The 25,218-nt window shown below is 45.3% G+C and overlaps 1 protein-coding gene across 1 annotated transcript in view; it reads left to right on the top strand.

Annotated features, from left to right (window-relative positions):
• Positions 1–25,218, top strand: part of LOC147706481 (alpha-2-macroglobulin-like protein 1) — a 690,635-nt gene that overhangs the window by 439,046 nt on the left and 226,371 nt on the right. The window contains exon 15 of the mRNA XM_086929617.1: positions 8,700–8,781. Coding sequence (XP_086785743.1) covers positions 8,700–8,781 — 82 coding nt within the window. The remainder of the gene's footprint in view (positions 1–8,699; positions 8,782–25,218) is intronic.

Below are 25,218 nucleotides of genomic sequence, written 5' to 3'. Positions count from 1 at the left end.
AGACCTCTGCAGTTGGAGATCTCACTATGGTAAAGGGGAAACAGCCTTTACAATGCAGTTTTTGCCTCGTTGTGCCTTTACCAGGCATTTTTAGCATTCATATTTTTACAGCAAATATGCATTTACAACACATGCCAATACCACTCATTTAAGGTATGTTGGGGGGATGTGGGGGATCTACCCCGACAAATACATTGTTTTAAAATCTAAAAACAATGTGTGGTATTGGCATGCGTTGTAAATGCATATTCGCGGTAAAAACATGTGAGGTAAAAAATGCATGCCAAAGGCCAACAATGTATTTACATTCATTGAACCATCGTGCAACCGTGGTAAATTACTGGTAAAGATCATTAAAATTGAAAAAAAAATATTAGGAAGTTAAATGGCAATGTGAAGTCATTTTATACATTTTAGAAGAGAAATAATTTGAGTATATTGAATTAAAATGATTTATTAAAGATTGATATTAAAAAAACACTTCAAGTAAAATGAGTATATTTGTTTATCATGCATTAAAAATTACCAAAACTTTAGGCACAGAATTAATAATTCATTTACAGTATTTTTTTTAAAGTTACATTCTATTTCAAATTGAGGAACGGTTATTAAGGTGTGTTTAATAAAATATTGATTTATAATTTCAGCTTTATTTTTTTAACACTAAATACATTTGTATATTTTCTAAAAGTTTTAAATACATTAATGTATTTTAACTTTATTTTCAATGTGGTTTAATTTGAAGCCATCATCTTCATTAATTTCTACTAGAGGGTGATGCAGAACTTTTTCCTGGACATTGATGGTGCTGGACTTACTGCAGCTCCGAGCTTAAATACATTTACACATGTTTGGGGTTTGGATTGATTGTAATACCTATAAAAGTGTAGTCTGGAATAAAATTAAGTTTATACTTTTGTGGATGGTTGAATATCCCTGCCTAATCCTCCCCCTAGTCTTCCCTTAATACCTCCTCTATCCACCCTGAACATCTCCCCTTTCATACTTGGCGGGCAATTACGATCTCGTCAGGAAAGCATTCTGAATGACAAGGTTCTGGAATGTTTTCAGTATGAATCGTATTCGTGGAGTCCCACCGATCGATTACAATGTGTCAGTATGTTTACGAACTCGGTTCGGTCGGACTGAACACTGGCTACCATTAAAACAAGCATTGAAAATGCAATAGGTCTCGCCTTTGATTAAGTTAAAGCCATTTGCTTTGCTAATGGTATTGTATGGCAAAGCAAATGGCTTGAACTTAATGAAAGGCAAGACCTATTGCATTTTTAATGATTGTTCATTTGCACGGGGATGATGGTTTTGTTGATTTGTGCCAGCAGAAGTCCACGGGTGACGGGAGGGCAAGGAAGGGGGCTGAAGGGGTGTTAAAAACATTGCATAAAGTATGATAACAGCATAGCCTCTCCCCATACCTGCTGTTCTCAGGAGCTCTTTCAATCTCACCCACCCACATGCTTCACAGATACTTTACAATATACAGACATCCACCAGTATCAATTCTGACTCCATATTAAAATAAAAGCATGCCTGTTTATTTTTTAAAGACTCAGTGCTACATACAGTTTCTACCACCCTAATTTGGTCGTTTCAGCCAAAGCATTTCAATAAAAACAAGCATATTCCGCTTTCACTTTTGACCGGAGCATGGGGATCTCTTGTTATTGAAATGCTTTAGCTGACACGACGGCCTATGCTCTTAGAGCCAAGGTAGGCGATGATTCGGTTCTGTGCTACTTTGTTGGCTCGTTCACCTAAATTTAAGTAGAACGACGGTATCTCAAATTGAAAGGTAAAAATACCCCAAAATTTGTTTAATTAAAAACAGAAACAAATCCTGACAGGACCACAGATGCTGAAATACTATAATGTTGACTGCACACTGGTGAGGACTACATCAAAGTTACCTATCTTGGTATGGAATCCTAAAGGAAGACGAACTGATGAAGGCCTGAAAGTGGAAGAACCCCATTGCCACACTCAGGACCGCAGGAATCCTTCACATGCTCGCTAACTAACCCATACCTAATTTCTGAATCAAACACGTGCGCATCACAACTAGGGCATAATAAAGAGGGACGAGGGGGGTTGTTTAGGGATGGGTACAGCTATATTTTCAAACACCTATGACCTGGTGCGCATTTAAAGAGGGCATGCATCCTGACACCGGTCGGATTGGATTTCTATGAACTGTTTAGAATTCCACTATGAACCTCCTCCCCTGAAAGCAGCCGTACCACTCGCTAACATGCAGAGATTTACTGAACACTGGCCTTGTCCTATGCGTGGTCAAATATGTTCACTGTCACCCAAAATAACTGTAAAATGGTGGATCTTTGGAAGCAAATGAACAAACTGGAGAACAAATTCCATTTGCTTTGATTGAAAAAAGCCACTTGCTTGTATGCCTTGCCACTCACCCACCCAAAATCAGCTTTTAACACTTTCAAATGCTTAGGACTACTTTACTAGATCCATCACACCGATAAGGTAGCCCCAAACTACCCGAGACCCATTATACCAATAAGGCAGGACCAAACTGCCCCCGTATATCATCACCTCCAAAGCAAGAGTACTACTGCAGAGATACATCTCCCATTTACACTTGCAATTGGGGCCCTGCGACGTTTAACTGGCTCTTCCCTTCAAAGTCCCATTGAAATATACTGCACTACAAGCATACATTTTACACTCAAAACTAGCCATATCTGTACCAAAAATAAATGCTGAATACTCCTGAAAAGGAGGCTCTATTAAATAAGTGTACCAAAGCTACTTTGTCTTAAACCCTCACCGTACTCTTCTCGGGGCCCTTTCTCTTGCTCTTCTTCCTGGCCTCCTCGCTCTTAGTGCTCCTGGACCCCGCTGAGACTTTGCTGACGCCGCTGACATCTTCAGTCGGGCTGGCCCGGCTCTTCCTCCTGCTTGCGCAGGCGCGACAAAGAATATCAGCCTGAGCAGCAGCACGGTGACCAGCAGAAGCGCCCAGGAAGGGAAGTATGCAGGTTCCAGTCCCAGGTTAAGCCCTAGCTCACTGTGAAGTAACCCGAGGTCCAGCAGCTCCCGCAGCCACTGAGCCGCTACTTCGGCCTGCTTTAGAGCCGCTTCCTGCCAGACTCCAACAGTATCCATCTCGGCGAGGCCAGTGTGTTCTAATACATCCCGCAAAGCAAGAGCCTGGCATTCCCGGGCGCGCTGCCGGACTGACACAACGAGGCTGTACACGGAGAACAGAGGAACTGGGAGCTCCAGCCAGGCTCACGAATAAAGTTGTCCCCTTCTATGTCTAATGGACCAGTGACACGACGCTGTGAACATAGAACAAGCAAATTAAACCCACCACCTCACGTCGTTGCACCAAAGCGCTGCCTCCTCCGCCCCCCCCACCACGCTTCCGTAATAGCCCGATTTGCTTAATCCCCAAATTAAAAGCTATTTGGTGCACAGGCCCAGCGTTATTGCTCTCACTGCTCCGAAGAACATTTTCCCTGCCGAGGCCAATTTGAATTGGCATGTGGGTCTGTCCCCCCACCAGTGTGCCTTGATGTGCTGGGAAATAATTACGTTTTGCCATAAGATAAATAAAAGGCGCGATTGTCTGCCCTGAGCTGCAAACTGCTGCGTGTGCTGCTGAAAAGACGAGGAAACAATGACAGACAAACACATGCACAAAAAAAAAAAAGGGGGCGTAAATAGCTACTGAATCCCTCCTCTCCAGGACTCCGAGACCTGCCTCCTGGTTGCCATAGCAACGTTTCTGGAAATCGGCTTGCGACACCAGAAGTCAGGTCACGGAGTCCTGAAAAGGAGGGAGTATAGCAGACAAATCATCAAAACAGGGGCATTGTCCAATGGCAGGCCTCCATTTCGCGAGGCCGGCCAATGGCAGAAGGGGCGTGGTTTCATGCCCCTTCTTGTTTACAAGAACTCTTGCCTGCAGCAGCGCATGCGCTGCAACGCAGGCTTCGACCTAAAAAGGAATGGTTGGGGGAAAAACTTGCACCCTGTGGCTTGTACCCCAAGGTGCCTGCCACACTGTGCATGTGTGGAAAGGGGGGACCCCCACAGGACCGATTCTGAGGGCCCGGGATGAAGAGGTGCATACAATGGGCCTCCAAAGTCCGATTCCCACAGCTGTTTTGTCTCGGCCAAACCAAGTCGGTACGGCTGTCCGAATCGTCATCGTACTCACTCGTTCGGAAACCGTCTCCATTGAGCTGTACGATCCGGCTCCGAATGACTTGGACTGCTTAATCCAGTTCAGAACCGATTCAGACAGCTCGGACGGGTTCCTTGCATCGTAATCGGTCGTCAGGAAAGGTGACCGATTCGGTCGGAAACATGGGTTCCGAATCGGATTTGCAGAATTTGAATCTCGTTTGGAGCCTTTCCTGGAGACATCGTAATCTCCTGCTTTATGTGCTTCTTCTGATTCTGCTTTTCTTGAGGGTGATTTAGATTGTGCAGTGCTAATTCGCGTTTTTCTTCATTTGGAGGTGGCGTATGTAATTTTCGCTGCTTGGACCAGCCAGCAAGTCAGTTTAAGCTGGGTGCTTAAACAATTGTAACTCTTGGTGCCAGGATAAATGTTTAGACCCCTTCATGTTTTGCCTCTCCAATGTTCAGTGTTTTCTATTCTCCCACACCCAGCAGGCGTTGATGGTTTCTACAATCAAATGGCATTTAACTGCAATGTCTGTCTTTTTGTGTCTTCCTGTCAACCTTCTTTGTTCAGGCCACTCCAGGTGCCCCAATACTTAAATGTTTATTTGCAAATCTTTTAAGCCACGTCTTTCATTGTTTCACAGTGGATAATTAATTGGGTTCTGACCTTTCATATGGTATCTTCATTTGTACAGATGCTCAGCAGTTGCAGTTGTCTTTTTGGGCGATATGTATCAAAATAGCATTTTGCGATTCTCAAATAGCGATTTTTTGCAAATCGCTATTTGAGAATCGCAAAATGGTATGTATGTAGAAATCAGCTTCTTTTTTGCGATTTATTAAGATTCCTTAATTGCGATTAGCAAATTGCTAATCGCAATTAAGGAATAATTTCCCATTCATTCCTATGGGCCAGGAGGCCCATAGGAATGAAGGGGAAATTTGCGATTAGCAATTTGCTAATCGCAATTTGAGAATATTCGCAAGGGTGCAGGGGTGTCCAAAGGACACCCTGCTGCACCCCTGAAAATGACATGTGTGCACATATGGCGCACATACATGCCCTAAGGGCATGTATGAGCGTCACATGGCACCTTTTGTTTTTACAAAAATTGCTTTTTGAAAGGAATTCGCAACTTACCACCAACTTGAAGTTGGTGGTAATTTGCGATTCCTTAGGGACAATTAGCAATATTTTTTTGCATGATACATTGCATTTAAGGAATCGCACATTGTGCGATTCCTTACATGCAATCGCAAAATAAGGAATCGCAAATTGTGCGATTCCTTATTTTGAACCACATTTGCTTCATACATACCATATTGAGAATTTGCATTCGCAAAGGCCGAAATTCGGCGAATTTCGGCCTTTGCGAATGCGAATTTCAATGATACATATGGCCCTTTATTCTGGAAACCACATTAATGAAGATGATTACTTTAACCCATATCTTATATAAACTGCAAACTCATTTGGTCTAGTCTCCATTCACCGTGTTTTTCCATAGCTTTTTTGGTCTTGGATATCTGCCTTTTCATAATTTCCAAAGAAGGAATCTGCTTTTCAGATGTCCTTGGTTGGAATCTAAGCAGGCTGTTTCCTTTTACAGACCGGATTGAGTGGATGACCAGATTTCCATTGGGCGAAGAAGGGTTAAGCAGTAACCAAGTGTACCATGTCCCATTGGGTCAGTCTGCATTAAGATCTGTTCGTCTTTAGAAAAGAAAGACCCAGGGGCATATGTATGAAAATCCATTTTTGCGATTTTCAAATAGCGATTTTTTGAGAATCTCTATTTGAGAATTGCAAAACGGGATGTATTTAAAAATTCGCAATTTTTGGGCGATTTCGTAGTATTCCTTAATTGTGATTAGCAAATTGCGAAATCGCAATTAAGGTATACCTTCCTATTCATTCCTATAGGCCAAGAGGCCAATAGGAATGAATGGAAAGTCATTCTCAATTGTAATTCACAATTTGAGAATCGCAAATTGAGAATAATTTCAAGGGTGCCAGGGTGTCATAAGGACACCCTGATGCACCCCTGAAATGAGCATGTGTGCGCATATGGCACCTTGAAAAATGCCAAAAAGTGAATTTTTGAAAGAAATCGCAATTACCACCAACTTGAAGTTGGTGGTAATTTGCGATTTCTTAAGGAGAAATCACACAACTTTGGTGCTTGTTACATAGCATTTAAGGAATCACAATTTGCAATTCCTTAAATGCTTATGCAAAATTAAGGAATCGCAAATTTTGCGATTCCTTAATATTGTGATGCGGTTTTGCTCATACATCACGTTTTGTGACTTTTTTGTCGCAAACGTTGTTTTTTTGCTATTCGCAGCATTTGAGACAAAAAATGTGTTTCATACATATGCCCCCCAGTTGCTAGTAGTTTTGCACATTCCTGGAGGGACATGGCGCATTCTACTGATTTGACCCGAGGATCTTCCAGTGGCTGATATTTGCTGGGTGTGTCACCTTAAGTGAGATTGGTATGCCCAGACATGGATCCTGTTCACAATGTGACACTCGAACCAAGCTATACCTCATTGATGCACACTAATAGAGCCAAGACCGGTTTGGGGTTGTTTGTTTTTTGGTTTAGGGAATCCAGGCCTAGCAGTTCGAGCTGGACTCTTTCCATTGGCGCAAGGTCAAGTCTGATTTGCATATGGTTACGTTCAAGCTGAGGTGGCATGGAGTGCAAATTAACGATAGACTGGGATGCTACCGGAAGGATTACCAGTGGCTGAGATTATTTCAAGCATTTTATTTATCACTGTTTTTGTATATGGTATTTAGTGGGTGGCCACATGGTCTTTTTCACACATCTGTGCCAAGCATTATTGCCTGGAGGCAAAGGTGTGCGGCAGAATGATGCCTTCTTTGCTAGAATTTTCTGCATTCTTTTCTGGTTAAATCAACACAACCCAGTCCCTCCTACCAGTGGGCACTGCTTTGGGACTCTTTCATAAGGTTTGGACTCTGTGGGAAGATGTATCTATCAGTTAAATAAGTTGCGTTCCTTCTCTAACTATATTTCTGGTGGGGAGAATGGGCCTGATTTAGAGGATGGGATACTCTGTCACAAACATAACGGGTATCCTGTCTGCTGAATTATAAATGCCATATTATATAATGCACTTGCAATGCAGCAGATCAGACAGTCTCTCTCGACTAAACTCTAAATGAGGCCCTATGTCTTGAAGCACATTCCCCACTGCCCTTCCTTCTTCCCTCTTCTCTGGTAGTGTTTGTCTCTATAGGATTTCACAGTGTCTAACTGATTGATGCTATATATAAAATAATCTACTGTCAACTAGTTTGAGTAGTCCCTCTCCGTAATCGTACTTGGGTTCAAAAAAGTAAATGAACTGACACCAGGGAGTGCTGTATATATGGCGATGTTTTCAACTCTGGGGCAGGTGGAGCTATGACAATAGGTACATGGAACCACCTAGAGACCCCGGAGAGCTCCAGTTCCCAGAAAAGTATCCATTGTCTGGCATCCATCGAGATTCATATGGTGAAGAATCTGCTTGAAGATATATAGTACTTCCTAGAAACAGAGGGGCAGATTTACAATTACTGGCGCATCCCTGCATATCGGCAGGGATGCGCCAGTAATTGTGCGCCGCAGCTCCGCCACCTTTGATGCGCTGCATTTACAATGGGGTGCACGATGGGGCAAAAACGGCACAGATGCGTCACGCATCTGTGCCGTAAAAGCGGCGCATTGCTGGAGTTGCATCGCAAGCGTAGCGCAGCTTTAGCAATGATCAGGGGGGCCGTATGTGCACAATGCTGCGTCAATCCCTACGCATGTTTCAAGCAGGCGAGGGTTTTGACGCAGCATGGGCCCAAAAGTGACTGAGTGAAATCTTGTAGATTTCACTCAGCCACTTTTGGGAGGCGTTCCTGCACCCGAACGCCTCCCCCTGCGATGGTACGCCTCTTCTGGCGCAGGGCTTTACAACATGACGAATCTGGGAGATGCGTCACGTTGTAAATAGCCTGCACCATGGCGCATCTTTTGCGCTGCCGCAGCGTCACAAAACTGACGCAACAGCGGCGCAAAAGCGGCGCAAGGGGCTAGTAAACTTGTAAACTTGTAAACTTGGAGATTTATATAGCGCGAATTGTTGCCCGGAGGCGTCCAAGCGCTTGTAAATCTGCCCCTCAGTTTCTAAAGGTAAGTAACTTATTGGCCTTTCTTGTCCAGGATAAAAGCCAATGCCATACTTTATGTGAGTGACCAGTGCCACTGGTTGGCCTGTTTTTGGTTTCTAAAGGACTCATTAAAATACTGTACTCTGTCTGCATGTGGTACTGATGCACAATTTGCTGATCCTTACAATTAACACACAGTACAATGTTCAGTGTCACATTGACTCCTGTGCTTCTTCTGATAGCAAAAACTAACACAACAATGCAACCCTGAGGTCGGGAGGCAGGCACCAGTCTTTTTGGATTGTCTGAACATAAACATAATCCTTTTCTCCTGCAGGATACCAACAGGGACTGAACTTCAAGCATGATGATGGCTCCTTCAGTGGCTTTGGGAAACACGATGGGTCTGGTAGTACCTGGTAAGTACTCACGGATAGGCTAACTTTCTGCAAGTGCCTTTCTACAGCATGTTTCTGCATGCCTGCTGCAGGCTCTGCTGTCATTAATTCATTCAGTAACTTCTGCATGATAGAGGGTCCCTATCTCGGTGAGAAAAGAAATTAAATAGAGCTCAAAAATATACCTTGCCAACTTCTTCAACAGATTGTTTCTGAATTTTTTGTTCTATTTCTCATGTTCTTTGTTCTTCTTTTTTCCGTCATTCTCACTGTTTTCTCCTCAATGTTTCAGCCATCTCTAAATTCGTCAGATGGTGGCGCATCAGGGTGGCAGAGGTAATGTCCTCCATCTCCCTGATAGATGGAGTAGAGTCTGTCAAACCTGGTTGTGTAATGGAACATACCAAATTAACTCTTGAGTGTGGACCCAGAGAAGGCCCTTTTAGTCAGATTAAGCTTCCAGACTGAGCAGTTCAGATTTGTAATACCGGATGCTGCCATGGATGGGTGGGGGATTCAAATATTAAGAATCTGTTAGCCAAAGGTCTATGCGTGCAGTAACAGATGGCCATGACCTCTCCGTCCCCATTACCTTATTTATGGCGCCAACTGGCGCCTGGTGTAACTTACTGATTCCTGCTGCTCTGATGATGCAGCCAGGGTCCATGCCTCTACAGTCTTCTACAGGCTCCCATTTTGGTGCAATTCCAAAGAAGAAGCTGTCTATTATGGCACCAACCCTTGTGTCATTGTTGCTACCTATGACATTATCACCAGAACTATACTTTCGGGCAATTTCAGTTTCACTTCAGTCTTCAAAATCAACAGACATTATCCAAGTGGCAAAAATAATTATGAGAATGTTTCCTTGGCGGAACACAGTCCTACGGCTCAAAGGTTCACCTAAATCATATTTTGGAAGCTGAAAACTTCCTTCATGCTTATAATATGGCTTCTGGCTTATACTTAGACCTACAAAACCCTAGTGGACTTGACAAATGTTCCGAAGGAGACATCCCTTATCCATCTAAGCCTCCTTGAGAAGATGGCTGTTCTTTTACATCTGTGGCAAAAAAAGCAGATGAAACATTGGAATTTGACCTGGATCACTTTTGAGAAAAAGTCTGACTTCCTGACTGCAATCCAGCTGCCATCCTGGGCAGTTGCAGAACTCTTGCTCCTAGTCAATGAGGCGCTCTTGGAGCGAGTTCTGACCTCCTGGTAGAAATTGTTGTTGATCCCTGCAGAGTCTGCAAGTCAAGCCTCATATGCCAGATTGATCCACATGCTTAACCTAGAGACCCTTCAGACTGTGAATGAAAACAAATTATTTCTATGGGTAGGAAAGTTTTGGTTGAGAGAGCAATGACAACAACAGGTGCCTTCTTGGCTGTTATGTCCACGTGTTACCTGGTGAGGATCCCTTTAAAAAGACCTCCTGTCCTGAGTACAGGAAGTAACTGTTCTCAGATCTGCTCAGTGATGGCTTTGATACTTCCAAGCACATTTTGAAATGCAGACTGAACTACGCAGATATTGTGTATCACTCGATAGCCAGAGCACTTGCTTTGCACAGTTATGTCTGTATGCACTCCACAGGCTTATCAGTAGGTGTCCAAGCACACCTAATTTACATTTTATTTGATGGTGAGCTGCTTTTCGAGGAGAGCCTCACTCCTCACTCCTTCCTGGAACATTTTAAAACAGTTGTGCCACAATTTGCTCGGCCTTACAGCCCTGCCAATGCGGTTCCACCAATCACATTGATACTTCTGTGGCTTTTCCAGAGAGCAGTTCTTATAGCAACAGTCGCCCTCAGCAATTGCATTCGTTCTTTTGTAGCAGGGCTGGACCTGGGACATATCAACATCTCTAAATGCTGTAGCTTCAGAATCTGCTGTCTGAAAAAACTCTCTGGCTCCCCTACCCCCTTTCCTGCCAGCTCCAGGTGAAGGTTTTCACATTTAACTGCCAATTAGGAGGTGATAATGATAGATCATTGTATGCTCCAGCTAATCCATAGGGGTTAACCCCTCCCCTTCCTGACCTCTCCAGTAGACCAGAATACTTCTGTCAGAGAGGCTTCTTCTACTTATGCCTTGATCTTCATGGTCAAGGTTCTTGCCATGCCGAACAAGCTTCCATAGAGTGGCACTCAAGAAGAAGAGTGTCATGGGATTTTATTCCCTTTTGTTTTTTCGCAAGAAGGATAGAGGCCTCAGACCTATTCTTGTCTTATGTCTCTTAAACCTCTTCATTCAAAAGAACAACTTCAAAATGTTACCCCTAAGATCGATGGGCCCGATTCACAGAACTAACTTAAGACAAAATCCTAAACTTACTACTTTTGATATTCACAGAAGTTAGGATTTTGTCTTAAGTTTGTCTTAAGACAGACTTAAGCTAGGATTTTTTCTCAAGTCTGTCTTAAGACAAACTTAAGACAAAATCCTAACTTCTGTGAATATCAAAAGTAGTAAGTTTAGGATTTTGTCTTAAGTTAGTTCTGTGAATCGGCCCCAAGATTCTGTTGGCCCTAAGTGCGAGAGATTGGCTGGTGTCCCTGGGACTCCAGTTTGCCTACTTCTAACTGACAGTCCGTCACGCTTACAAGAGTAACCTTTGATTCACAGTGAGTTATCAGTACTCTCTGTTTTTGATTCAGCCATTAAGTGTGAAGACTACCATTCAAGTGATCACCAAAGTGGTAATCCTGATGGCAACGTTGCTCAGGTGGTCTAGAGTTCACGTATTTCTACAATTGGACGACAGGCTAGTGAACACAAGACTACCTGTGCTAGTGACAGAGCTCAAAACATCTTGAAAATCTCATGACACTGCTGCACACCTTTGGCTTTGCCTTCAATTTCTAGAAGTCCTACCTCATCCCCCATAGAGGTTGACTTTCATTGGTGTAGTGCTAGATACAAACCATAAGCAGGCTTTTCAAACTACACGGAGGTCTGTAGCTATTCGGGATGTGATTTCAAAATCGGGTTTAGATCCTGGTTCCGCAAGTACTTTACCTATTAGGCTGTATGGTTTTTTGCATTCTGTTCGTCTCGTACTCCAGATGCCAAATGAGGGCATCGATGGTTGCCAACACTCTTGTTGGGTTATCTATTAAGTTCTTGCAGTCATAGTCTACTGTGATTGCAGACCCACTCTCGATTTAGTGGGATGCCTAAAGTGGTGACATGATAACACAGGGTCTTTAGTTCACATAGGAGCAGCAGCAGCTCCATGGAAAAATGTTGGAGTTGTGGGCTGCCCACCTTGCCATCAGGGCTTTCTTCCCTCTTCATCTTCAGAAGCACCATTGATGTCCTTTAGTTACCACAACCATCATCCACCATACACAACTCACAAGCCATGTTGGCTTCTTGACCTAGTATTGGGAGTCGTAATGCCTGTGCTGATGCCCACTGCAGAGGATCACCTTTCTAGTGGTAACCACATTGTGAGCTTCCTCAAATTGATGACCTCAGTCTTGTGTGGGACTGTTTTGTCTATCAGAATACCTAGTAATGTCGTAGAATGCTAAAGTGATGAGGGTTCCTGCTCATTGTGGGGTAATTCATGTATCTATGTAACTTGGAATAAATACTCTTCTACCAAAGCTACGTGTCTAGCATTACTAGCACTTATGCTGCATTAAAACAAATCACCTCTCCATAGAGAACCGCAATTGGTAACCTTACCCTGAGCTGATAGACATGATCTTATTCATGGAGCTATACACACCTGGATATCTTTCCCACAACCCTGGCACAGGAATTTTCCTGAGTTCTGTGCCTTTGAGTTCCTGCCTAATGGTTCTCTGAGGGATGCCTTTGAATTCAGCTGGTCACAACGCCTGCTTTATACATTCCTCTCAATTCCACTTCTTTTGAAAGCCCTGCAGAAGGTATGGGAGGGGCTAACACAAATAATTCTGATCACTCAATATTTGGATATTTATGATTTTGTTCTCCTATCTGTTAAAACTCAGGATTCCTCCTCCTCTTCCTGTTCCTCTTCCAAGCATTGAGGGCCTACTTTCACAAGGGGCTGGCCATGTCCTCAAGCACAACCCCTATTCTCCGGCCGTCCAGCTTCACATGTAAAGAATTACCTGGCTATAAAAACTTTTTACAAGAGCTCTGGTTAAAGCTTGTTTCTTTTTTGTGAGTCAGAAGGCTTCACCCTTTTCCAGGCTTATGTTTTGGATGTCATGTGCCATGTGTTAATCCAAGCTCAGCAGTATTTGGTGGATGGCTCTGTAGATGATATTAGGCAGTCTTGTATAATTTCATTTGTCTACCATATGAACCCTCTCTGTTTAACCCCTTCGATGCTGATGACGAGCTCAGCTTGTCATCAGCCACGGGTGGCGTGTGCGGATGACGAGCTGAGCTCGTCATGTAACGTGGTTTTGCGAAAACAGCCGCACAGCGCAAAAATGACCGCAGCAGCGATGCGGTTAAGTTACCTTTGGTGGCACATTTTCTGAAAGGTTTACTGTATTTTTTCTCCCATGCCATGTTTTGTTCTGCATTGAAATTTGAATTTGATGTTGACTTGTCCAATGACCGCTCCATTCAAAATATTACTCAACTGCCTGATTTGTCCACTGATGTTAAAGACTGTATTCCTGGTGGCAATAACTCTGGCCCCTAGGATTGGTAAATGGCAGTCTTTTTCTGTCTGGCCAGCTTTCATGGTGTTTTACACAGATAAACTGGTGCTTCGCATCTGCCCTTCCTTCGTAAGGTCATTCCTGCCTTCCATATTGGCCAGTCTATATCTCAATTATCCACTTGTTCTCCTCATCACCCCACTGTGGAGAAGGATGGTCTGCAAAGACTGGGCCCCAAGGGCGAAGAAACGTACTATATTAACAGCACACAGCAGAACAGAGTGGATGACCAGCACTTTGGGGGCTGTATTCGAGCCAACTAGGGCACATTAATAGCCAAGCAAATTATCGCTTGCTGGGTTTTCCTCTGACTGAAGATATTGTTTTCCTCTGCTGATCAAAAGCGTCTTCTGGCATTCTTATTCACTCCATAAGGGCATGACTGCTTCTTCTGATTCCACCAGAAGCGTTACTGTAGTTGAAATTTGTGGGGTGACCATTTAGTCCTCTTGACATACTTTTGCAAAACATCATTGACTCACAGCTCAGAAAGACAGTGGCTAATATTTTGCCAGTTGCTGTGCTGCATGAATTGCTTGGTTAATCAGCACTATTCAGTGCCACCTACCGGGGGTTATTGCTATGAGATTTATTCTTAATGTGAGAAATCTGCCTGAAGATCTATCTGAAGGAAAATGTACTTGCCTTTTTTAACAATGGGCCCGATTCACAGAACTAACTTAATACAAAATTCTAAACTTACTACCATTTTGGTATTCACAGCCGACACTTACTCATTTTGGTATTCACAGAAGGCACTTACTCATTTTGGTATTCACAGAAGGTACTTACTCATCAATGAGTAAATGCCTTCTGTGAATACCAAAATGAGTAAGTTACTCAAAATGAGTAAGTTACTCAAAATGAGTAAGTTACTCATTTTGTTATTCACAGAAGGCACTTACTCATCAATGAGTAAGTGCCTTCTGTGAATACCAAAATGAGTAAGTGCCTTCTGTGAATACCAAAATGAGTAAGTGCCTTCTGTGAATACCAAAATGGTAGTAAGTTTAGGATTTTGTCTTAAATTAGTTCTGTGAATCGGGCCCTGAATTTCTGATAGAATTCCTGAAGATTCCTCCTAGCTCCTTCTCCTCCACTGGTGAGTTAGAACAGTGGCCAGTAAGATCCAAATGCATGTAATCTATCATCTCCTGTAATTTCTGTTCATGCTCTCTCAATTGTACTCTGCATAGCTTTAAGTGATTCCTAGAAAAGACAACAGGAAACTGACTCTGGCATCCCAGTCGGCACCATATATAGCAGGATGTCACGTCTGAGCAGATGAAGGTGCTCCTGAAGCCTGTTTGTTAGGCTTAAGAACACCTTGTCAAGAATCAAGTCTTGCACCGGGAGAATATTCATAAGTTGAATCCACTAGAACTATTGATCCTAAGGGGAGAGTAACTTTTTCGTCTGGGACCTTTCCTCTCCAGGTTTCAAAATTCTATTTTCTTATACTTGTTGCCAAAACAACACCAATGTTTAATGAACAAGATAGGAAGCAGGAGAGTGTTGTAACCGGAAGGTCAGCTACTATGCAATTGAGCAAGGTGAGATAGCTTCTCCTTAAATTCAGAGCACCTACTGGAGATCAGCAACAACTGGCTGGACTTGCTCAGGATCTCTATGCCACCTACACCAGCAAATAATGTACTTATATCCCTGCAGAACCTGGAAACCCAGAAGAAGACATTTACCTTTATCATGATATGGTGCTTAACTTTTGCCTGGACGTTTCCACTGTATCCCTTCATCTCAAGGATGAATGCTAAGTATGAGCAGTCCCAGTGTGGCTGGGACTAGTCATGTTCACTTACCTTCTTTATGTTCAGAATCCCTACACCTGCTTCGAGGTAGACATGCATGCCTTATGTCCATTACATGGGTAAGGTCTTCCATTACAATATTAAAAATGTAAGGATGGTTCTTGAAAATGTTGAGTTTGCTCACCTCGAGGGAAGGCTACCAACAGGTGCATGCTCAATCTTGAGCTCCTTGGAGTACAGAGCTTACAAAGCCAAGTGAAAAATATTCTTAAGTTGGTGTGTGATGCATGTCTACACCCAATACACCCAATTCAGTTATATATGCATCAAATATTGCATCACTTACTGCTGCTCACCAGATTAGGGAACAACCACCACCTAGTGACAATTGTCAATACCGGCCGATCATTGGAAACTCAATACAGTCCATATATCTCATGAAAAGGGGCCTCTTTCTATCCCTCACATCAGCCAGAGGGGACAGTGAGAATAACACGCCATCAAAGATTCCTTTCCCCGACTCCATAAGGAGAATGGTATCCTGCAATCAAATCCTAAGTTCATACATACCAAAACTTCAAAGGGACTTTCACTTTAACCAACCTCTTATTCTGAGGTCTATCTTTCCAAACCCTCCACTATGGCCGGGAGATCCCTTCATTCTTTAGAGAACAGGAGGCGCTTGATATTCTACATCAAGAAGACAAAATGTTTCAGGTATACAGAGCAATTCTTAAAATCCTTTTGTCATCCAAACAAGGATCATACGGCAAGAACATAAGGGGGGCAATGAATACAGTATCCGCTAGTTGCCGAGTCACAGCTCGTTCTACAAAGGGAGTGAGAGCAATAGTTACACTGCATGCCACAGTGGAACTGACAGATATATGCTTTGTTTCCACCTGAAAGACCTTCTGCATAATCACAAAATCACTAGTGCTGTGCCATGGAAGGAGCCTGGGATTCATCAGTGGGTCAAGCAGCTCTTCATAATCTTTTTAAACAAGGTGAGTCTGCTTTTCATTCTGCACTGCTCTCAAGTTGTTGTTCCTAATTGGTGCTGCTTACCTATCTGATTTGAACATGTGTATCTAGAAAAAACGGTCCAACTATACTATAAAAAAATTAGAATTTTGTAGTGTATTGTAATATGCCTTAATTTATTGTGAACATAGGGGGTCATTCTGATCACGGGAGGATCGCCACCACCTGACCGGTGGTGGCGATCCGCCCACGAAAACTCCCCATCCGCCATTTACCCCCCATCAAATTAGCATGGTGAGGGGTACCACGCCGGACAGAAAGACCGTCCGCCACTTTTCCCCGGGGCGGATTGCCGATCGGGTGTAAAATGGAGACAATATGGTGGCGGTGCCTGCCATCCATATGATCATGGGCTGTCGAAAAGGACTTTCCATGGCGGCGATGAAAAGGACGGCGGAGATTGCTTTGGGGACCCGTGCCGGGCGAGCTTTGTCCCCCCTTCCTCGTAATGAGCACCTTAGTTTTTATTAGTTATTAATTAAAAGTAATGAAAGTTTCCATTTATTTTATTTGAGCTGTTGTTTTTTTCTGGGATTGAGTTTAAAAATTTTAAAGTATACATTATCAATGTTAATATGTTGTTTTATATAATTGTTTTAAATTGTTACATGTTTACATGTTAAATTAGTTTATAATTAGACATTCATTTCATTTTTGCATGGTGGGGTTTAATCGGGAATTGAGTGCGTAACATTTCAAGTAAAACGTATATTAATTGATATTGAATGATTTTTTTATTATGGTAATATATACATTTGTATTTTTTACATATGTTTAATCCTTTCTAAGTGATTTAATTTATTTTTGATTTTGGGTTGTGGGGTTTATTGGAGGATCAAAGTGGGCAGTATTTTAATTAAAATCCATAATATTTTATATTAGTTGATTATTATATTAATTGTAATAACTTATAAATTGGTAATTATTTAGTTTTGTTTATAATTATTTTTGAATAATGTAATAAATTTATTTATTTTTGCTTGTGAAGTTTATTTCAGTATAAATTAATACATAAGATACATATTTAATAACAATAACAAGAATAAGAATCTTTGTTGTTGCTGTTTAACTATTTTAAGTGTTAATAGTTTTCCTTGTCTAAATACTTTTATATAAATATAATTTTTTTAATTAAAATTGCTCTTTCTACTTGGTGAACTTGAATCAAACTTTTGTTTGCTTTGCTTTGCTGCTTCATATTGGAGATTTTGCTTTACCATTTAAATATTTATAATAATCCTTTTTTACGAACTTCTTAGATTGCTGTTATTAATGGCAATAAACTCTACCCTAGCATATTGTGGCATAATATTTTACATTGGTTGCCTGAGCAGAAGTTGTTTTTGCTAATACTCGTACCATACCATCTAGGTGAACCAGATCCATGATCTTTAGTAAGAGTTCTGTTAATTGGCTTCTACCAGACAGGGCACTGGGCATGATGCCAATCGACATGAAATTATCTTAACTGCAAACATGAAATGGAGAATTAGAGGAAAAAGGAAACATCATCACACATTCTAATACAATATTTCAATTAATGTGACAATTTACAGTGATAACTACACAATGAGTTGCCAAGTAATAAATGTTTGATAGTCCCTGTCTCTTTCTCTCTCTCTCTCTCTTTTACTGGCTTTTTTGTGGCATGCTTTATCATTGGTAAGCTTACCAAGTGCTAATAGGAGTGTACTGCCACAATGGACTCAACTCTTTTTTTCTGGGAAGTCTTTAGAGGAAACTGCTGGATGTGGAAAGGGATCTAGAAAGCTAAAATTAGCTAAAATTATCTCAAGGTAAACCGAAAGATATTTCTCTTTACTAACAGTATCACTGGTGGTATGTTGTCAGGTACCTGTTTTCTCCACATGCGCAGAAGTGATGAAAACTCCCAATTCCCTACTATCGGTAAGATCTGCCTAAGGGTACAAGATTTCACCAATAAGGGGGCAAGGGGATTGGGATAGAGAAGAGGCAACTCCTGGACTGCAGGTATAATCTTGTGACTGGTTTGCTCCAGAATACTCTTCATGTTTCTACCCAATGTTCTTATGATGCCTGGACTGAAGTTGAAGGAGAGTACCTCATGTACAAAGGAATGAAACAACATGCAATGTAATCACAGTAACACCACTACACTCTATGGAGATTGTGAGATCATTCCATCAAGGCTGTTCACATACCTAACTGCTTGGAGTTATTTTTCCCTCTTCTATGTCTGTATGTGTATATAGATATGTATATGATATATATTATATATCTTTATCTATCTATCTATATATATATATATATATATATATCTATATTCACTCGAAAAACTATAAGTTTTAGGGGTGTTATAGTTAGCTGGACGTTTCACTCATACAAAACCATTGAAATTGGCCCTATATAGTTAGTTGTACTAACTATATTTCGCGCACCCGCAATCCACTGCTGATGATGTCACATATTACATCATTCATGACATGGTCAGTAACATCACTGATGACATCTCAAATGACATCAATGATGACATTATTGATGACATCATCCAGTGAATGTGGTTTGCTTAGTTATTTAAATATGCATTATAAATATAGCAATTTGCATTGAAGTATGAGTGGATATATAAAAATAAATATTTGGATGGAGGACTTTAACAATGTATAGTGTCTCACTAAATATAGTGGATAGTGACTAAACTGTGTGAATATCTGTATCACTTTGTCAGTTGTTGTGTAAACTGGTTCTCCAGTTGGTTACTAGCTATGTGAAAGTCTATATTAGTTATTGATTAGTTAATTGAGTATTTGTATGGGAGAGTGAATGTGTGTGTGGTTCGGTGGAGGGTGTGTGACTGCCCAAAGATGTGTGAATAGTTGATTCAGTAGATATATGAAGTTAAAACTACATGTTCTAACAGTTGTTTGGGTGAGTGAATATCTTTATGGGTGTGGTGATGAACAAATATATTTCTCAATGGTACTTGTCTAACAAACTAGAAAAATAAAAGGCAGTGTATGTGTCAGTTGTTTTATATAAATAAGTATACATAAGACTCAATGATTGTGTGAGTGACTGTATGGATAACTGTATACTTGTAATAATGATTTTATAGTATACTAAATATGACGTACTATCTAAATGAATAGATGAAGTGGTGTTTGTATAAGTGTGTAGCTAAGTAAGTATGTAAGTATGATCCATTGTTTGCATAAGTGACTAGGATAACTTCATATGTGAATAGGTTGTGTGTTGGTGTGTAATGTCGATATAGGTGTATAAGTATTTTTGATAGTGTTCTATTGTTGATTGACAGCATGTATGAGTGAATCTACAGGTAAGTGATTGGATGTGTGTATACCTCTAGGAATCAATGAGTGGGTATTTAGATACTTGTATTGCTGTGTCAATGGATTCAAATATGATACTCTGTATTTTTCAAAGAGTGATGAAAGATTTTACTAGTGTATGAAAAGGTGTATGTGATTATCTGAAAGAGACACGTTAGTGATAGATTCCTTACCTCAGAATATCCCCAGGCTTGAGACTGGATCTGGAAACTTTTGCGTAGCAGTACCCTTGCGCGTCGGTAGGCATCATCTGTAGCTCCGCGTCCGTCGTCGGCGTCGTGGGCGCCGTGATGACGTCGTCGGAGTACTTAGACGCCGCCTCCGCCTCAGTTCTTCTTTTTTCCGCGCCAGCCAGCGCAGATCTGGAAAAAGCAGTAACCCAGTGAATTTCTGACTAACTTTTTTTAGATCATTTTTGATCCTTCTCGAAGACTTGCGACTCCGATCGGTGCCGTAGGGATGCCTGGTTTCAAGCATTGTGACAATTGCGACCGCACCATGTCGGTCACGGATCCTCACCGCCTGTGCCTGACGTGTCTAGGCGTCGACCACGACGACGAGGCCTGCCCCGACTGTCGGACCCTTTCGAGGAAAGCCAGGCGGGAGCGGTCCCGCAGGCGGCTCGAACTCCGGCAGTCGGCCTCGGGCCGAGTGAGATCCCGGTCCCGGTCCCACGGGAGGTCGAGGGACAGGTCGCGGGGACGGAGCCGTCACAGCTCCGGGAGTCGGCACCACTCCTCCGGTTCCAAGCCGTCAGGTAAGAAACACAAAAAGTCAAAGAGGCATCATCGCTCTTCTGACTCCCCCCGACGCTCGTGCGATGCAGCCGGGGGTTCGGGTGACACCGCCCACGCGGCTCCTCCGGAGTCGCGGGCGTCTCGTCCAGCCCCATACCCTCCGGTCCCTGGGCTGAATGCGACGCCGGAGGAGATTGAGCGCTTCCTCATGGCCATGAGGTCCCTTTCTCCTCCGACGGGCTCCGCGGCGCCTTCGGGCCCACAGACCCGTCTAGGGGCCCTAGCGGGTCGGGGGCTTCGGCCCCGACGGCGCCGGCGCCTTCGGGCCCGGCGCCGCGGGACGCCGCTGGGCCTTCCTCGGGCTCTGGATCGTCACCGGTGGACCTTACGACCCCCCCGGCGTCGGTCCGTCCGGTGTCACCTCCGGTGCCGTCCTCGGGCGGCGCCGCCCCCGATACCTCCTTTGCTTCGGTTCCGACGTCGGAGCGGCGCCGTTTGTAGATTTTTACTTCTATGAACCGACCTCATTCAATTACAACCGTGAATCACAGGAGATGGGTGAAGAGGAGGATTGGGAGGGGTCTGAGGACCCTCTGACCAAGGAGTGTCAGTCTCATGAGGACTGGGCAGGAGACCTTGGGGAGGCCAGTGGCCTGGACACCTCTCCAGACACTGGTTTTGTCTCTCCTCCTACCGTGGCTTCGGAGGAGGGGGCTACCTATAGTGTGGTGTTGACGAGGACTGCCAAAGCCTTTGGCCTTGAGCTCCCCGTCGCGGCCGTGAGGACTAACCTCCTCACAGAGGTCCTTAAACCGCAGTCATGCTCGGCTGAGCCTCTGCTGCCTTTTAATGAGGCCTTGACCGACGTTCTTTTGGGCACTTGGTCCAGGCCCGCTACGGGTTCGCCCGTAGATAGGAACGTGGCCAGACGCCACCGCCCGGCTCCGGGCGACCCATGTTTCCTGTCCTCCCACCCCACCCCCGAGAGTCTGGTCATCCAGGCCTCCAATTCCCAGACCGCATTCCCGTCGGCTCCGCCAGACAGGGAATCCAAGAGGTATGAGAATTATGGTAAAAAGATATTCTCCTCCCTTAGTTTGGGACTACGGTCTTCCAACACCGCATGCCTCTTGGGCCGCTACACCCACTCTCTGTGGGAGACGGTGGCGGAGGTGCTGCCAGAGTGCCCATTGGAGGTACGGGCCAAACTCGGCCAAGCCCTTGTGGAGGGCCGAGATGCAGCCAAGTATTCTATCAGGTGTGGGCTGGATACCACCGACTCGCTAGGCAGAGCGATGGCTACGACAGTGGCGGTGAGACGCCACGCCTGGCTGAGGTCCGCCAATTTTTCGGCAGATGTCCAGAACACTCTGATGGATATGCCGTTCGATGGCCGTCGCCTCTTTGGCAACAAGGCAGACCACGCGCTTGAGCGCTTTAAGGACTCCCGGGCTACGGTCAAGTCCTTGGGCCTCTCTGCCCGTGCCAGCAAACGGGTGCCTTTCGCTCCTTTCGTGGCCAAGGAAAGGGCGCCCCCACACGTGCCGCCAGCCACTCGCCGCAGACTGTCGTCCAGCGCAGCGGCGGCCGTGGAAACCGCTGCGGAGGCGGTCGGGGACACAGGCGAGGTCAGTCCACACCTTCCCCCGCAGCATCCGCCTCTAAACCCTCCTAGTCCGTGCTTTTCGGCCCATGTGACGCCAGTGGGAGGCAGGGTTCGCCATCACCACTCTCACTGGCGCACTGTCACTTCGGACAGGTGGGTGCTGCAGATCGTCCGGAGGGGCTACTCCCTCCCCTTCGAGACGACCCCTCAAGCCATGCCACCGCAACACCACCGCGTATCGGGGGATCACTTGTGGCTCCTGCAGGAGGAAGTTTCGGCCCTCTTGGCCAAGGGGGCCATCGAGCGCGTTCCTGGGCCAGAAGTAGGACGTGGTTGCTACTCCCACTACTTTCTGGTACCCAAGAAGGGCAAAGGGGGCCTACGCCCTATCTTGGATCTGAGGAACGTCAACGGCTTCCTCCGGAAGGAGAAGTTCAAAATGCTGACTCTGGCTCAGGTCTTAGCTGCCCTAGACCCAGGAGACTGGATGGTAGCGTTGGACTTGCAGGACGCGTATTTCCACATCCCCGTCCTGCCGGCCCACCGGCGTTACCTGCGGTTCACGGTAGGCCACGAGCACTTTCAGTTTACCGTGCTCCCCTTCGGCCTTACCAGCGCCCCACGGGTGTTCACGAAGGTGATGGCGGTGGTCGCAGCTCATCTGGGCAGGTTGGGGGTCTCAGTCTTCCCCTACCTCGACGACTGGTTGTTGAAGGCGGGCTCGCCCCAGACAGTCGTCAGCCACCTCCAGACTACGGCGGATCTCCTACATCAGCTGGGATTGTCCATCAATGTGCCGAAGTCGCACCTGTATCCCTCTCAGAAGCTCCTTTTTATGGGAGCGGTTCTCGACTCAGCGCAGTTTCGGGTTTACCCGCCCGAACAGCGGGTTGGGGATATACAGGCTCTGATTCCAATCTTCCGGCCTTCATCCCGGGTTTCGGTCAGGTTGACGCTGCGGCTTCTGGGGCTGATGGCCTCCTGCATCATTCTGGTGCATCACGCACGGTGGCGGATGCGGGCTCTGCAGTGGGACCTGAAGTTTCAGTGGGCCCAGCATCAGGGCAACCTGTCCAACCATGTCCTGATCTCGGAGGGCACTGCGAGACAGCTGCAGTGGTGGCTCACGGACCGCGATTGGGTCAGCGGCAGATCCCTCTCCCTTCCCCAACCGGAGCACGTAGTTGTGACGGACGCGTCCGTCCAGGGCTGAGGAGGCCACATGGGAGAGGCGGAGATCAGAGGCCTCTGGTCTCCGGCGGAGTCCCGGCTCCATATCAACCTTTTGGAGCTGCGGGCGATTCGTCTAGCACTGAAGGCATTCCTCCCGGCTGTCCGAGGGAGTGCAGTGCAGGTGTTCACGGACAACACCACCGCCATGTGGTACTGCAACAAACAAGGCGGGGTGGGGTCGTGGACCCTTTGCCAGGAGGCTCTGCGCCTCTGGCAATGGCTGGAACATCAGGGCGTGACTCTGATGGTTCAACACCTGCAGGTTCTCTGAACGCCAGGGCGGACGAACTCAGCTGCCGGTGCATGATGGATCACGAATGGCGTCTGACCTCGGACGTGGCGCAAGGTCTCTTTCTGCAGTGGGGAGAGCCTTGGTTAGATCTATTCGCCACCGAAGAGAACGCGCAATGTCATCAGTTCTGCGTGTTGGAATTTCCAAGGCGGCACTCGCTCGGAGACACTTTTCGTCGCGAGTGGAGTTGCGGTCTGTTGTACGCCTTTCCGCCTATACCACTTCTGACCAGAGTGCTGAAGAAGATCAAGCGCGACCGGGCACAAGTCATCCTTGTGGCTCCGGACTGGGCACGAAGGTACTGGTATCCCGAGCTACTCAGTATGTCAGTCGATGCCCCGGTTCGTCTGCCTCTTCAGGAGGACCTTCTGTTGCAGCAGCAGGGGACGGTCCTCCACCCGAACCTGTCCAGTCTCCACCTCCATGCTTAGAGATTGAGCGGCGACAGTTGAGGCCATTTGACTTGCCTCCTGAAGTCTGTAACATCATTCTGGCAGCCAGGCGTCCCTCCACGAAGTCGGTATATGCCTGCAGGTGGAACAGATTTGTGGCATGGTGCACAGTAAAGGCTGTGGATTCCCTTAATGCCCCTCTTTCTGAGGTTCTCCTCTTTCTTCTTTCTCTTGCCCAGCAGGGCTCTGCTCTGGGCACTATCAAGGGCTATCTTTCAGCTCTTTCAGCCTTTCTGAGGCTGCCTGATCAACCTTCTTTGTTCAAGTCCCCTATCGTTAATCGATTCCTGAAGGGCATCACACATACGTTCCCTCCTGTTCCCTTCGTGATGCCTCAGTGGGATTTGAACCTGGTTCTTACCTTTCTGATGTGCGCTCCCTTTGAGCCACTTCACAACTGTCCTCTTCGCCTTCTCTCTTTGAAGACTGCCTTCCTGGTAGCCATCACCTCTGCCAGGAGAGTGAGTGAGCTCCAGGCTCTATCTTGCAAACCTCATTTCCTTTCAGTCCATCCGGACAAGGTTGTGTTACGGACAAGGTCCTCCTTCCTACCCAAGGTAGTCACGGCCTTCCATATTGGGCAATCTATCACCTTGCCCACCTTCTTTCCGCCTTCGCATCCCTCCCAAGAGGAAGAGAGGCTTCACCGTCTGGACCCAAAACGTGCGCTCTCATTTTATTTGAATCGCACACAACAGTTCCGGGTGGATGACCAACTCTTTGTTGGGTACACGGGCGCTAAGAAAGGGAAAGCTGTGCACAAGCGGACCATCTCCCAGTGGATCATATTGTGTATCCAGGCGTGTTACTCCTTGGCTAAGAAGGACCTCCCTGTTGGACTGAGGGCTCATTCCACTCGAGCCACAGCCACTACAACTGCCTTGGGCCGAGGTGTGCCCTTGCAGGACATTTGCCAGGCGGCTACGTGGGCCTCGCTGCACACGTTTGCGCGGCATTATTGCCTGGACAGTCAAGTCCGGAGGGATGGCTACTTTGGCCGTTCTGTCCTCCAGGACTTTCTGGTGTGATTATTGGTTCGCAGGCCCACCACCAGGGGGTTGGAATTGCTGGGGTATCTATTCTAAGATAAGGAATCTATCACTAACGTGTCTCTTTCAGATGCACAAGTTACTACTTGTGTAACGATATATCTGTAAGAGACATTAGTTAGTGATAGATTCCTTACCAACCCACCCATCCTCCCCGTTCTGCGAACCGATATCTAGGGTTAAGGTCATCCCCTTTCAGGGCCCTAGTTTCATGGCACCAGTGTTGGTTTTTGGCATGGCTCTGCGCTTCTGGCGCGGAAAAGCTA

The sequence above is a fragment of the Lissotriton vulgaris genome, chromosome 7, assembly GCF_964263255.1.
Source record: "Lissotriton vulgaris chromosome 7, aLisVul1.2, whole genome shotgun sequence".
In the NCBI taxonomy this organism is placed as follows: domain Eukaryota; kingdom Metazoa; phylum Chordata; class Amphibia; order Caudata; family Salamandridae; genus Lissotriton; species Lissotriton vulgaris.
This window is presented reverse-complemented; position numbering and strand designations above follow the sequence as displayed.